General features: G+C 42.6%; 1 protein-coding gene across 1 annotated transcript in view; it reads left to right on the forward strand.

Annotated features, from left to right (window-relative positions):
* Positions 1-16,883, forward strand: part of ABLIM2 (actin binding LIM protein family member 2) — a 167,349-nt gene that overhangs the window by 107,822 nt on the left and 42,644 nt on the right. Inside the window, exons 11-13 of the mRNA XM_018554970.1 lie at positions 4,773-4,893; positions 6,621-6,719; positions 15,839-15,940. Coding sequence (XP_018410472.1) covers positions 4,773-4,893; positions 6,621-6,719; positions 15,839-15,940 — 322 coding nt within the window. The remainder of the gene's footprint in view (positions 1-4,772; positions 4,894-6,620; positions 6,720-15,838; positions 15,941-16,883) is intronic.

Consider the following 16,883-nt stretch of genomic DNA (forward strand, 5'->3'; position numbering starts at 1 on the left):
TACTGGTACACTGCCACAAGGGCTAACAATAGAACTGAGCATAGCCCAGCCACCATTGCGGACCTGTGTGCTTCTTGTGCTATTATGGCACCTGCAATGCACTTGAAAAAGTGATTTAAACCAGAGACCAGAGAGGTCCATGTGTGGGCTCCTGTGGTAGTTATGGAGACTGCAGTCTGTTGATCATATTCTGGCTCTCATACCAGACGTCCAGGAAAAGCCGAGACCAAGGAATCAGATTGTCATATTGCCTTTCAACCGGGACAACCCTGCTATTGGTAAGAATGGATGCAGTCACTGTTCAACCAAGATTTTTCAGACCGACTCCTTCAGCAAAAATAAATTGAAAAATCGTTTTTTTGTTGAACGTGAAGGGTGGAAATCCTGATGAGGCCACACATTGATCACAATTTAACCAGCGTGTGGCCTTCTTAAGTAGATCTTGATACTGACTGTATTCAATTTACAGAATATCTAACAGTTATGTTAGAAAACAATTGTGAATATTATTTTTCACAGGTTATTTTCCATTTCATCAAATAATGGACCATTCACATGCAAATAATCATAGCTACAAAAATCTTTATATGTATAATATATACATAAATATAATGATGGACCTACAAATATTATATTTATATAGAGATCACAAATGCTGATCCAACCCTCTGTGTGTCTCTCTCTGCCTTTTTGCTAGTAGTCCTCAATCCTCAATTCCTCTTCTGTGTCAGGGAAGTAGCAGACTAACAATGCTTTTGTGCCTGCATCTCCTCACATTAATGGAGCTTGCTTACTTTGTTGTGTTCATGAGAAAATGTTACCAGAAAAATGAAGAAACTGTTTCTTCTTCCACTACTCCATATTTACTATGAAACTCAAAGAATTAGTATGCATCATATCTCCAGCCCCTATCATTTAATCATATACATTAATTCCTAGTTACTCCTCCTGATCCTGCATTATATGCCTGATTTCAGTCCAGATAAAACTTACTGCAGCCAATTTACACATTAAAAGACAAAAACCATATCTGCATAAATATATATAAGAGTGCTAATTACTGTGACCAGTATGGGTGTCATTTGGTATGATGGTGCTTCATAGCTTATAGCACAGCCAGACAATATGGTGCCCCCTGTCCTGCCCCATAGGGATCCGGTGGTCTGCTATCACTGCAATTACACACTTGATGCTCAACGTACAGTGTCAGACTGGAGCATGCAAAACCCCCCATACACAACAATTACATGCTCCTTTAGTCCATGGTGTCAACCTTCTATACCTCTATATTACTTGGCAGGCAGCCAGAAAGAATGCAGCAAGCTGCATTGTGTTGTATTTCTTACATCTGAAGATGTTTTAGGCCTCTTGAGGTTTTGGTGTGGTTTTCCATGCTGCTTCCTCCTGCGTGTTTTAAATGCAATTTCTTGCTTCAGATAGATGTAAATACCAATTGCAAAGTGTAGTTAGGTTTATAAAAGGGCCTTGTGTACATGCATTGATATCTGTCTAATGTATATACAAGCCCTACATCCTGTTTGTAGAGCGATGCAACATTTGTGTTTTACTGCAACTTTACAGGTTGGCAGACTCAGTAAAAACAATGTCAACAGTCATGGAAGCAAACGAAAAGCTACAAAACCAAAACTTTTGGTAGCAGACAATGGGGGGAATTTATTAAAACTGGAGCAAACAGAATCTGGAGCAGTTGCCCATACTAACCATACTAAGAGCATCTCTCTTCAGTTTGCTCAGGTAAGATTTGACAATGAAAGAGAGAAGCTGAATGGTTGCCGTGCAAATCTGCTCCAGATTTTGTCTGCTCTTGAGAAAGCAACAGGTTCACTTAAAGTGGAACTAGTCCCAGCAATTTCATGTCTTCCAAAACTTTTCTTTTAGGATATGCCAATTGTCAAGATTGCCAGTGTGCTTATTTCAACTTTCAACTGAACTTTCAAGCATTCAAATGGCTGGTGTCATAAGTGGTCACATGTACAGAACCATGGCAACCGCAATCCATAAAAAGGCTAACATGGCACCTTCCCTGGCTGTAAGGGATCGAAGGATGTAGTTCCACTTTAATTAAGCCCTCGATAGCAGCACATACTCGCCTTTCTCTTGCTTACCTGTTGGTTCAGCCACCAGGAGCAAAGGAAAGTTCTTTGCAAGCTGGAAGTCGCCAGAGCCATAGGGCTATAGACTCCCCATGTGACAGTGCTGTCACATGGGGGACACATGGGGGACACGTTACACTGTGTGGATGGAGGAATCTCCCACTGGGCCAAGTTTCAGTATCTTGCTAGCAGGGTCGGATTTACTCTCTCTGCTGCCCCAAGGCCAGATTCCTCAATGCACCCCCCTGCTTGCCAACCCCCCAATGGAGAATGTCAATTGCTCTGCTCCCTGCTCTCCATCCTGAATGAATGTTCCGTGGTCCCGAGTCCCCCAGAAGAGCGGGGGCTCCTGAAAACCACAGCGGGGAGGGAGGCGGCCAGCGAGGAGAGAGGCGGCCGGCGGGGACAGAGGTAGGCGCGGGGGGGGGGGGCGCGGGGGCGGGGTGCACGGGCGGGGCTGCGGGGGCGGACTGACCGGCAGGTTTCATACAACTGATTTTGGCGGCATTGCCGAGATAGCTCTACATTTAGCTCTGCCTGCCGGAAGCAGGGCTAAAAGTAGAAAAAAACTAGCCGCCCGATACTGCATGTCCCGGGCGTCAGGTAATAGGAATTCCACACCCCTGCTGCCCGAGGCCAGGCCTCGGTGGCTTAGTGGGAAATCCGGCCCTGCTTGCTAGTCGGCCCCACTGGCTGTCAAAATACCTGAATAATCTGATTGGATGCAGGCATTTTTCAGGTATTTTGAGAGCCAGTGGGGCCGACTAGCAGGATACTGAAGCTTGGCCCAGCGGGAGATTCCCCATTCACACATTTTAGCATAGATGGAGGAATCTGTTGCACTTTTTCCATCTGACCATAGGCTGATAGAAAAAAAAATCTATAGAAAATCTATAGGTGTATGGCCAGCTTAAGTATGCCGCCTCATACTTGAAATCTTCCAGTAATTCCTGTCTACTAATTGTGATATAACGATACAGCACAGATAGGCCATGGTTATTAGTAGTATTGATTTCACGCTTGTGCACATGAATATTTAATACCTGTAAATGTTATACATGGATTCTCAGAACTGTTGTCAATGTGTTATACCCATCATGCATGGAGCCGTCTCACTAATTTCCTATTTTGTGTTGCTGTTTGCAGTCACCTCAGTTGCTCTCTCCAACACCTACAGAGGTAATTGGCCATGTCTACACGTTTGTGTTTTTTTTGTTTGTTCTTTTATTTTAATTTTTGCCTTTTGCTTCTGTCATGCTGGCATTCTCATCTCACCAAGTTGTCATAATTGTTATTTTACGTTTATACCTGGTGAAAAATAATCCATAGGACTTTCTACAAGGAAGCTGCGAACACCCCAGAATGTAACTGTAAAAATGTTTTTATGTAATGTGGTGAAAATGTACTCTAAGGTTCAGTAATTCACAGCCAATCAGATTTCAGATTACTATAATCAAATGACTGAAAGATGATTTCTTATACTGTGTGTTACTGTACGTTGTGTCTTATCGTTTCTCTTTTGCTGTTTGTTAAGCTGCATCTGAGGATGTGAATTCTTGTTTAAAGCATTCCCATTCCCTTACATGTGATGTCATACAAAAGTTTTTGTGCAAATCTTTTATTGGTTTTCAGTCAGACTTGGCAAGTCAATATTAGAGCCCTTTTTGGAAATTGCTTCATTTAAAGGGATTCAAAATTGTACTTTAAAGCTGGTAAAATGCCTAAATACACAGAATATACATATGAAGGTACTTGGTCATGTGACCTCTGGTGTAGGGAAGCATCAAAGTTCAAACAGGGGCTGATTGTCCCCTTCAGCAGAGATTATGTGAATTGGTCAATTGTTTCAGACATGTTACCAACTGCAAAGTAACCATGAAGGACACTTGTGTGAAAAAGTTAAAAAAGGGAATTGTCTTGCTCTTTAAAGGAGAATTATGAGGTGAGTGATTTTCACTTAGCCTCATAATCTGAGCCGACCTGTGACAATGAAACTGTCACAGGTCGGCTCAGTGGATCGAGACGTGAGCGAACAAATACCATTGCTCGCTCACTTCTCGATCTATCCCTGCAGAGAGCCGTGACTGTCACTCATGGCTCCCTGCAGGGATTCCCCCCCTCTCCCCTGTCCGATCCTCCAGCGCTGACTGGCAGAACGGATGGGGGAGGGGGCGGGTACAGCTGGCTCTGCCTCTAGATAGGCAGAGCCAGCTGTCACTCACGCAGCTGGGTGGACCCAGACAGCATTGTCGGGATCCATTCCAGCTGCATCATCTCAGTATACTGAGTATATACTGAGCTTTGGGTGACGGGAGGGCGCCCTGACCCCATAGTTCTCCTTTAATCATCTATATCAACAAGACTGTTAACATAGTTGTGGGTTTACATTTTTGGAATACCATATATACTCGAGTATAAGCCGTCCCGAATATAAGCCGAGGTACCTAATTTTAGCAAAAAAAAACTGGGAAAAAGTATTGACCCGAATATAAGACTTAAAAGTGCTATTTAACCCAAAATCAAAAATGTAGTCTATTGCAGCTTACAAGTCCCTAGATGTGGTGGCTGCATTAGGTTTCTTTTTCAAGGCTGTTTTCTACTTTATGTTCACCTGGTGATCTTGAGCATAACACGTTTCCTGTCCCTGCCTTTTTAAAGGGAGATCTTGATGATCGGTCACTAAAACAGTACCGAGCGTCCAGCCCGAGCTCCACTGGCTCCGTGGGTTATGGCCGCTATACTCCGACATCTCATTCACCTCAACATTACAGCAGACCAGGTAAAGTAGAATTAATACTTTTATTCTGTTATATTTGCATCTCTGCCACTTGTGTACAGAAAAAAAAGAACATGGTACTGTACAGTGCTTATATTTTAAGCTCATTGATAAGAAAAATTACTTTTACAGAATGAATGCACATTTTGATTAAAATGAACAGTTTTGTTGCTCCTTATAACCTGGACTATGCAAACTGACCATGCGATGGGAAATTTCATAAGCAGAAGCTAGGTTCATGTTAAGCTGTTTGCCAAAATGATCAATGAGGCTGAATGACATCACCCTCTGTAAGCTGTGGCCAGGATATAGATACTGAAGGATTTGGATATTCTTAGTAAGTACTAAATATGCTTTAAAGAAGTCCACACTGACCTATAGTTGCAGGAGCTGTGGAGCAGTTCATCCTCAGAGTTATCAGCAGAAGCACTGAAGTCCTCTAAGTCCTTCTCTGAGCACCTAGCTCCCCTTCTTAGCTGTGACTCAGCATCTCAGCTCCTCTCTACCAGCAGTGGCTCAACAGCTCAGCTCAGCTCCCCTCTATCAGCAGTGGCTGAACAGATCAGCTCCCCTTGCTCCTCTCTCAGCAGTGACTCAATAGCTCAGCTTTCACTGCTCCCCTTCTCAGCAAAGACTCAGCTCCTCTTTCCAACCAAAACAGACCCAAAGAGACTGGAGAAGAGGTTAAAATAGTCCCTGGAGAAGAGGTTCAAATAAAAAGGGGATTAGCTGATCTTACCTGATTGGACGTTGGGGTCAGGTGTCCGGGAGGAGCCGCATGGGTTCGAACTGCAAGGGCTGAGGGGCGTTCTTTCTGGAAATTCGATGGAGGTAGCAGGTTGTCCCACCCTCCCTCCCTGAATTTTTGTTTTTTTGTTGGTTGTAAGGTCTTTTTTATGTCACAGCAGCTTGGCGGGTTAGGGGGTCTTTGGGGGGTCTGAAACTCTTAGTCAGTTACACAAATGGGGGGCCATCAGCTGGTATGGGTGCTCCCCCTGTTGGTGTCAGAAATTGTAGGAGGGGCTTGGTTCCTTGGAACTTGGGAACAGTAACTGCCCTCGAGTCGGATGGAGACATGGGAGGAGTTTTTAGGAGAGGCCTTATTGGGCTGTTGGGCACCCAAAGACCCCTTCTCAGATCAAACAGCCGTTAAGAGTATTTATTTTTATATTATTAACAGATCACATCATTAAACAAGTTATTTTAAATGCTGAATGTATTTAAAAAGACTGACTTTCAGCTGACAGTATTTTTGCAGACAAAATAGGTCTAGGTAGGGAAATCTATTAGTGGAAGACAAAAAAAAATGTGTCTATTTCTGAAAACTTGTAAAAAAATGGAAAAACGCTTTAGCAATAGGTAACTCCAAAAACGTATGACAGCAGCACACACAGCAACCAGTCAGTTTGATGTCTTTAATGTTTCCCGGTGCCCCCACTTGATTGTCTGTCATTAAAATACCCTGCTGTATTTATTAGTTAAGGCTCTTCGGAGAGGTTGGTTCTAAGGAAAACATAATTGTATTCTTTTTTGTACTTGTTTTCCATCTCATACCAACAAAACCTGTTTATAAAGAAGAAGGTTCTGCATGTTCTTATACAGCGAGTAAGCTGCAAAACATTTGCTTATTATTTTATTTACAGTGCTTTGCAATTTATCTCTGCTAGTGCATGAGTTCCTCCATGGAGCTAAAACCGTTCTTTTAATTTCCTTTTTTGTTGGCTGATCAGTTGGTACTGAGCCTTTTGGTACCAGCAGCTGCACATCTCTGTCCCAACATACAAGCCCCACATCTACATTCAGGCATCATTACATCCCTTTCTTCAAAGGTAAGGACAGGAGTGCATCTGTGCTGTGATTCCTGTAGCTGACATGGCGTTGGTACAGATAAAAGTCTTTCTCCTTTGTGGTAGCATGAACACAAACTAATGTTTGAATTTGTCCCTTTTTCTTTTGTTATGCTTTTATGTTTTGTTTTTTTTCCTCTCATAACCTGAAGCAACATCTAAAACCGTTTACAAATGGGTTCTCTTATTTGAATGTTTTCATTCAAAGGAACCTGAGTGGACATGGTGACCAGTTCCCCTAATGACCCCTCCCCACGCTCCTTCTAAAACCTTTGCTGCATTCTCCTGCTTCTCCCTTGGCCGGTCTGTATTTTCAGGTATAGAGGGGGGGGGGGGTCATGTATACTTTTCTCCTTCCTCCTAGGATGCAGTTCTCAGTTCCAGAGCAGCAAAAACCAGGACTCTATTTATGGGAGAGGTGAGAGGGTCATTAACCCCTCCAACACAGATATATGGAGCTTACATAGGGATTGTGTTGGTCAATGGCTCAAATTTCAGCCGATTCCTGCTAAATCGGCAAAAACTTGAACCGTGGGTGGCCCAGCAAGTACCAACTTCAGTCTAGTATCAGCCAAAAGCTCACTTTATCAATATGCAAGTCACTGATAACAGATAGAACCAAGGTAGATCAGATTAGCTACTTTGCAGGTATATTTTTGGTATACCTTAATATAATTAGGCGTGTGTATGAAGGCGTAAATCTTTTTTATGTTAATCTGGTATGTATATAATTATTATAGGAACACCTTAAAAACTGTTCGATTAGGATATTTGACTGGATTGGCACCCTCTGATGGTGGCAACTCAACTTACCATATGGCTAGGAGTAGCCTTGCTTGCTTCTAATGAGAGAGTTGGCCCCTCCCCCCCCCCATTCACGTGAGGGTAGATCTGTTGTTAAGTGTGACTAAGACCCCTTTCACACAGTCCAATTAGGAGGGTATCCGTGCATGGATCCCCTGCCAATCTGAACAGCTCTCACTGTTGTGACATCTTTGTCCATCAAGTTCTTTCCTCCATCTTGCTATGGAGGAAAAAAAACTGAAATGATCAGACCCAATGTTAGTCTATGGGGAATCGGATGTAAACGGACTCAGATCGTTTTTCTGGACCTAGCCAGAGTCAGGGGCAACCGGATGTAAGCGCATGCATGTCTCTCCGGCTGCCCATAGAATAATATTGGGCTTCTGATCAGGTTCGCCTAAAGAACTGACAGGTGGACCTGATTGGAAAGCTTGTGTGAAAGAGCTCTAAAAGAAGTGGTATGACTCTTCATTGGCCTTTATTGGCCTTTGCCACGTACACATACAGAGAAGTTAGAGATTTCCCAGACTTTTTTTTTGCATAGCCTGAAATCCGGACCATCCTTGGCCAATATTCCAGAAATGTTTGCTTCTGATCATGAAACAATGTATTCATCTTGCATGACCATTATGTTGACATCCATCAGCACAATTTAATGTCCGCTGCACAAATTGCATTCCTAAATTTCACTGTAATCTATAAACATTACAAATGTCACTGCACACAGTATTGATCATGGAGGTAAATGTAAACACAGATGGCATTATATACCCCCCCCCCCCCCCATTCACGTGAGGGTAGATCTGTTGTTAAGTGTGACTAAGACCCCTTTCACACAGTCCAATTAGGAGGGTATCCGTGCATGGATCCCCTGCCAATCTGAACAGCTCTCACTGTTGTGACATCTTTGTCCATCAAGTTCTTTCCTCCATCTTGCTATGGAGGAAAAAAAACTGAAATGATCAGACCCAATGTTAGTCTATGGGGAATCGGATGTAAACGGACTCAGATCGTTTTTCTGGACCTAGCCAGAGTCAGGGGCAACCGGATGTAAGCGCATGCATGTCTCTCCGGCTGCCCATAGAATAATATTGGGCTTCTGATCAGGTTCGCCTAAAGAACTGACAGGTGGACCTGATTGGAAAGCTTGTGTGAAAGAGCTCTAAAAGAAGTGGTATGACTCTTCATTGGCCTTTATTGGCCTTTGCCACGTACACATACAGAGAAGTTAGAGATTTCCCAGACTTTTTTTTTGCATAGCCTGAAATCCGGACCATCCTTGGCCAATATTCCAGAAATGTTTGCTTCTGATCATGAAACAATGTATTCATCTTGCATGACCATTATGTTGACATCCATCAGCACAATTTAATGTCCGCTGCACAAATTGCATTCCTAAATTTCACTGTAATCTATAAACATTACAAATGTCACTGCACACAGTATTGATCATGGAGGTAAATGTAAACACAGATGGCATTATATTTTCATTGTGTTTCTTGTTCTTTGTTAAATTGAACAGTTTACCATTGCTTCCAACATCTGTTCCTTTATGGTATGCTGTTAAAGAACTTATATACACAACATCTGCTTTAATTACATAAATTAAAATCCAATCTGTCCTTCAAATAAGGTTTGATAGCTGTTATGGGATTAGACACATTTGAGGATAGAAAGGGTAAAAAGATTTTCCAACAATTGGTTGGGTCCACAAAGATGCACATGTTTCACATCTGTGGTAAGAAACATCAGCCTCCAAATGCTGATATAAGTAGAGATTTGCAGATTTTTCAATTCAAATTTGGTTTTCAACATATATTATAATAACAAGCCTTATGCATAGCCTTTTGTTTTATTATGGCCCCTCACATACAGGCATCAGATGAGGACATCCAACACCTGTTCTTCACATCCATTTAGCACTCCCGGACATTGACATTGAAAAGGTCTATGAAACTTTGGATTGTGTTTGCCCACACAGTAGGAGAGGCCTTGGCTCTGTATCAGCTGCTCTGGAGGAGTGATGGCAACTGGATCAGCTCTTTAAAATTAAAATATGATCACCAGTTGCCCTGTGAACCTGACAATCATAGCTACAAGCCCTCAATGGATGTTTCATAAAACCGTAATGGAACCTAACACTCCTCTACCTTCCAGGCATTACTATTAAAGTTGCTTTGTTATCACTTCCATTGTGCCATTTTTACAAGGCTTTGCTAGATGTAGATAATTGCTGGGTTGATCTTAATGAGTGGGGTCTTCAGCATTTACTGTCACTTCACACCTCCCAGGATCTCAGGACTACAGTTACAGAAATGTGTAGGTGGAATGGAGATGAGTCAGACTGTCAGTGATATTTTATTAAAGTTTATATTCTGCATCATGCAGCCACCTACATACAATGTTAGAAATCTACTTTCCTTAGGTATTTCTCATCAATCAAAGCCCAACTCTGGCTGAATTTTGTTTAGTTCTGGACATAGTGGAAAAGGCATAGAACCTCTGTTAGGTTGATATATGCAGCTTGTGTCTCCATTGAGAATATTTCCCCTCCCTTCATTTTGGGGCTAGCTATGATAGGAAAGCTCTCTATTAGGGCACAGGCTGCAACATACCATGTTTTAACTAGAATGGGGAAGGATTTGAGCCTCTGAGAGGTTATTATTACTTTCTGTGTCTTGCTGTCCTGGTGACAACCATTCCACGCATTTCTTGTCCTGCCCTCTCAGGTACAGGAAGTGATGTGAATTCCCCTCCATGGGGGCTTGGACAGCAAAAGCTATTTGACCAGTATTAACTCTTCCCAAGCCTAGCCAAACTAAAGAAAAAAACCTACAATTAAGATGACACTAAACTCGAGTTAAATCTTAAAAATGCATACAAATAGCTAAACAAATAGCAAAAATGTATCTTATTTGTGTATCACTCGGCTGTAGATCCTCAAATCATCTCTGAATTGGTGCTGACACTGTCCTTCCTTCTGGAGGGTGACTACTTCTGTTCCCCATGGTCCTTGTGTGTGTTGTAAAGTAGTCACCGATCCAAGCTCACTCCTGTGATGGACTACAATCTCATGTTTAGTTTACTCATTTGTATTGTAATAGTAGTCCATCACAGAAGTGAGCTTTGAGCGGTGGCTACTGCACAACACACACAGGGACCATGGGGAACAAAAGTAGCCACCCCTCCAGAAGGAAGGACAGTGTCAGCATGACTTGAGAGATGATTTGAGGATCTACAGTCGAGTGATACACAAATAAGATACATTTTTGTTTATAGTTAAGGTACTTAAATGTATTTTTACTTCCTGACTTTAGTGTTGCTTTAAATCAGCTACTGTAAATACATCCCAAGTATAATCAAAAGGAGGTGTGTAAAGCGTTACTGTTTGTTTTCATTCTAAAGCAGCAACAGCTTGAGCAGAAAAATCTTGTTCCCTGCTAGAATCTGCAGAGTTGGATCCTGGCTGTTTATGGGGAAACAGTGATCACTCTGCAGAGGTCTGACACTCCCCCTACTGAGTCAGACCTATTGTTCCACAATAAGCAAAGCTCATGCTTCCCGCTGATTGGCTCTGACTCAGTAGCATGTCCAACCACTGCAATGTGACCACTTCTTTCTTACAGAGAGCATGCTGTCAGGGGGTGGACTTTTCTACTTGATCTTTGGCTGATTTTTAAAGAAAACAAGTTGTAAAATTTAGTACACTTTTTGTTTTAATGCACCTGGAATGTATTTAACTAACGTTAGCTGAAGTTTGCTTTAAAGCAACAAGAAATCTCTCCAATGTGAGGGATGTCACTTTGTAGTTGTCACAGAAACAAGTGCCCCAGGGGGAAGACATACCTTCGATTCCTGTTGCAATGACAACTTAATTATATTTTAGATTTCCCCTCACTTTTAGTTGACAATGGTGTCCAAATGGGAATAAACAACAATAAAAACTTGAAGGGTATATATGGACTAAAAATAAATCTGTTCTTCCCTCTGTTCTATCTCACTCCTAATAACGATATCCATCAAGAAGATGTAAACTTACTTATTAAAGGAGAACTATGAGGTGAGTGATTTTCACTCACCTCATAGTTCTAGCCGACCTGTGACAATGAGACTGTCACAGGTCGGCATCAAACTCACAGAGCCTGCCTTCTGAACTACAATTCAATGTTTGAACTAGAGGTGTACCAAAATGAAATTTTCAGAAACTAAACCGAAAATAAAATAAATGTCAGGCCGAAACCAAAACCGAAAAAAATAACCTTTCCAAATTTTTTTACATTTTTTTTTATTTATTTACATTAAATATTTTTTTTATCTTTACTGTCGGGGGCTCTGAGGAAATATTGGGGGTCTAAACAGATCCCTGATATTTACCTTTTAAAATAGAAAAAAAGATTGAGGACACAGAGTCCTCAATCTTTTTTTCTGCAGGCCCTGTTAATAAACGAATAGGAATCCTCTATACTGAGTGTTCCTGTTCATTCATAACTTGTGGACATAGTATGTTTACCATGTCCACAATCATGAATGAACAGGAAGTGATGTAGATCACTTCCCATTCATTCATAATTGGGGACACAGTAAACATAGAGGGGAATTTATCAAAACTGGAGCAGACAAAATCTGGAGAAGCTGTGCATGGCAACCAATCAGCTTTCATTTTCAAATCTTAACTGAACAAACTGAAGAGAGATGCTCAATATCCAGTAGCGCGGATCATATATATTTTATATACTATGGGCAATTGCTCCAGATTTTGTCTGCTTCAGTTTTGGAAAATTCCCCTCACTTATGTCCTCAATTTTTTACAAACACTCAACGATCACTGACTGCTTGTACCTGCTCTCCATTCTGATTCGCTGTCACAGTAGGCTGAGCGAGCGATGTGGGGAGGATAGCTCGATCTCCTCTGACAGATGACTCCTCCCCCACACCGCCGGCCTGGCCTCCTGTGACAGTTGACAGCTTTCTCCGCCCCCCACCGCCGCTCTTCTGATCTGCCACCGGAGGCTGAGCGGGGCGGTATGGGAGGCTGAGCATTGGGGGAGGAGAGACGCCGGCTGCTCACAGTGCTCTCATCCCCCTGCACCGCTCGGCCTCCTGTGACAGTTTCTCTCCTCCCTGCTGGACGCTGCGCTGTGTCAGAGCGGACACAGAGCACTGCCCAGCAGGGAGGAGAGAAACCAGGGATGCACAGCCATTTCGGCAGAAAGATGGCACTTTCGGCCAATATGTTTCGGCAGCCGAAATTTTGGTGCATTCCTAGTTTGAACAATGTAAGATCAGCAATGCATGATGGGATATGTAGTCTTGAAAAATTGAGATTGCATCACATCAAGCAGCAGGGAAAGAGACGCAAAGCACACTGGGGAATCCAGGAAGTTGATGAAAGTGATGGGCAGACAGAAGGCAGCACTCACTACATAAAAGAGATTTTTTAAAGTAAGCTTTGATTGCTTTATCAAGAACATCTCTAATTTGTGCAATAAACCCCCATTTCCTGACATTCAAGCAACCAGCAAAAAAATAAAAATAAATTTGAGGACATAATATGTTCTCAAATTTTTTTTTTTACCTGTGGGTTGATGCACACTACACAAATGCTGGTTGCTTGGTGCACACTAAAAACACACTAAAAAAGTTTTATTAGCAACTAAATACATTATAGGCTAGATTCCGCGGTCGGCAGCAGAATGTAAACAAATTGCAATAGCAGGTTATTGTTCCTATTGGGGCTATTGTACCCACCCACTGAGCAGAGTATCTGAGAGAGATGCGGGCTGCCGCAGGAGGTGGGTAGGGGTTGCTAGAGAGTTACTATTAACTCTCAAGCAACCAGAAACTACAGTTATCTGGCATCTACCGATCCCCATGGGTGCTGGATAACAGGGAGTTTACCATATTTTTATTACAATGCTGATGTTATAACTGGGTAGTATAGTAGCAGGCACTGCAAACCATTACTGAGTCTAGAAGTAGCTGAGTACATAGTGTGATCGGGTATATTCTGTAAGTGCCTATAGAGCCCTTAGTACTCATTCAACCCCAAAAGGGGTGTACTCCTAGCATTCACCCCCAAAGGAGCCGCTGGATAAACGGGTCTTCCTTAGCCTGTCTAGGGATTTTAGAAACCTAACTGCCCCAATAGCACTTACCACCCTTCTATGGCCACAGATAAAGCAGAGATCCACACTTTAGATATGATGTTAAATGAGCTTTATTGTAGAACTTCAGGGAGAGAGAGGTTTAGGGCTAGGAACATCCAGGATGGTGTAGACTCCTTTAAGTGGTAGAACAATGCATCTGCTGCCATCACAGACTAGGACCTTTAAGCCAATAGGGCAATCTGTGTTTAGAGCACCCAGCTAAGCAGTACTTGAATAGGAAGTCACCAGTCCATTCAGGAACATACACTCCATTCATAGCAGAGGATAACTTCTCAGGTTCCCCACATCTGTTGAAGTTACTCTGTCATCCTCAACCTCGGTATCAGTTACTGGGTCCCCAGACTCACGCCTCAGTGTGAGCATGTGGCTTGGCCTCCTAGGCTTCAGGCCTAGCCAGATTTGACAGTCAGTAACAGCCCGGCAGGGCCCGGGGGACAAAGAAACCCTCACATGGTCTGCCCCGAATATTTGTGTCCTCTCCCAGCATGCACCACTGGCCATGAACTTCCTAGAGATTGGCCAGGGAGACATAGATATTCATAATCTATTATTGGTTGCTTTAGTCTGTGTCAAGGTTACACCCAGCAGCAGACAGCATACGCTATAGATCAGCATCAGACTGATTACAATCTGACAACAACTAAGTTTCAATAAGCACTCCTGCTTACAGGGTGCTACAGTACCTAACCACAATAGGTACAGACAGCCCCAAGACCCACCTTTCTGCTGGTATTCACAAAGATTTAAATATAAAAGATAAAATTATAATAGATAACATTTGTTACAATATCTTTTTATAAAATAAGAATGTAGAGGCTGAGGAAGATGAAATCATTTAATAGCGCAGGGTAGGAGGAAGCCACAGGAGGTCCAGTGAACTGCAGACAGAATCTCCAATTAAGGTTAAACATTAATATATAATCATTGTGGCATTTCCCAAAGAGTGGGGCACAGGCACATCTCATGTTCATCATGTTGTTAAACTCTGCTAGTTCTAATTTGTTGTAAATAAAGCAGTTTTCATCAATCCCTCAAAGACGTCAAATCGCATATGAAACATTGATTCTTTAAGATTCTTGTTTGATTTTATTCTCAAACAAGGCTTCAACTTCCTAACCTAACAGCTCGATTGTTGCACAGTCTGGATTGCTATTCGCTAATAAACATATTTTCAAATTATGTAGCCCTGAAATAACCACAAATAATTTATAATTAATCATAACTGGTACTAAAAAGGAATCTGCACAAATGAAGTGACTTTGATTTGCAGCAAATTACTAATGAGGCTTAAAGGAGAAGTATTGGCAGAGCAAAATGTACCCTTCCCAATACTTAGAGCTGGCATGTGATACTGCAGATGTCACATGCCGTTCTATAGATCGAGAGCTGAGCAATCACAAACCGCTGATCAATTCAGCTCACGGCTTCTCCCTGCAGAGAGCGATGACTGTCAACTCCCTGCAGGGATTCCTCCTTCCCCTCTCTATTCCTCCAGCACTCTTTGGGGGGCAGACAGGGGAGGGGCAGGCACAGCTGGCTCTGGCACTAGAGAGGCAGAGCCAGATGTCAATCAAGCAGTGGGGTATATCCCAGCAATATGGTTGGGATCATTACCGGCTGCGGTGCGGCTCAGCACTGTCAGCAAATAGCAGGTAGTACCACGTTAGATGCTGACCTTGGGTCACAAGAGCACATGTACTCCTGTATCCCAAAAGAGGACTAAAGCCAACAAAATGGTTTGGCTTTAGTTCTCTTTCAGCTGGATGAACACTGCTGACTTTAAAATTGGAGCAGTGTGTGACCCCCATCAGCACCCCGATGTGGAAGAAGCTTGGACAAAATTCAGTGGAGCGCAGACAAAACTATTATCATCACCCATATCTTACTATCTCACGTTTATGACCCTTATAATATCCGACATATGTTATCTGTGGATGAAGGAGAATTTACATGTTAATATGTACTAGTACACTTTATAATGTACAATTGCAGTTTCTAACTTTTCGCCGTTAGGCCTGTCATAAGGTAACGCTGAGTAGGCCACACAGTTGTGAAGAAGGTGAAGCTCCTTACTTTGTTCTCAGACTTTGGTTTTATTTGTTCTCTTTGTTTTTGTTTTTTTCATTGGAGGCAGTGAAAGTGGCCGGAGTACCCCCAGCTTATCTATGTGCTCAGACACCAAATCCACATCTTCTTCCTATCAGCAGGCGCCCAGACATTTCCATCTTCCAGGTAGGCACGTGTGTCTGCTAATTTGCCATCGTTAATTGGGAGGCCTGTAGATTCTCGTGATTTGTTTGATGTTGTCAATGCATGCCTAAATTATTTCTTCAATTACTGCTGTAGCTCATCATGAACATTCTCTGCTCAGGGAGGGATCACCAGCAAGCTTTAAGCTGCTCTTTGTGAACAAAACGGGGCTAATTAATTTCTACCAAAAAGATGGCTCGCTGGGGCTGATTTGAAGAGCGCTACTTATTGGCTGACACTAGGAAAGTGAAAGCAATTGGATGACTCAGGGGTGGACAAATTAATATGGAATTCAGGAGCCAGTCTGTCCAATCCAGGAGCCAGCTCCATGAGCATCAACCAGAGAAAACCTCAAAAGTTAGGCACCGGCTGTAATGTTTAAGGAACATTGGCTACCTGGCTCCTGGGATTTGTCCATTCCGGCTTTACTACAGAACAGAGTATAAGTAGGAAGGCAATGTTCGTGGGGAAATGTATGCAGGTGACCTTCTCCAGAAGGGTGCATAGCATTTTGACTTGGCAGGTCCAGTGCTTGATTAAGAACCACATGGCCTTTTGCAGCAAAGGGGATCCCCAGCAGACTTTCAAGCTAGTCAGCAAAAAATACTCTACTCTCTTTCAACTTCTCAGTTTTTCTTTCCATACATTTGAAAATATAAGTGAAAGCCACACTGCCACGTCAAGATACCTCTGATAAATGTGTTCTCTAGCTCTAAACCAACGTTTGTCAACCTTTTTTCAGTCATAGTACCCTTTAAGAATATGAAAAATCTTGAGGTACCCCTAAGGGGAACCCCATGTAAGAATACACAAAAAAGGTTGGGTTCTCCCCTTCACATCAAAGCCTCCACCTTCAGATCAGGACCCCCCCTTCACATTAGTATCCCTCTTTATATCTGTAGTCCCCCTTCATATCAGACATCCC

The sequence above is a fragment of the Nanorana parkeri genome, unplaced genomic scaffold (assembly GCF_000935625.1).
Source record: "Nanorana parkeri isolate BGI_ZX_2015 unplaced genomic scaffold, ASM93562v1 scaffold180, whole genome shotgun sequence".
Lineage (NCBI taxonomy): Eukaryota > Metazoa > Chordata > Amphibia > Anura > Dicroglossidae > Nanorana > Nanorana parkeri.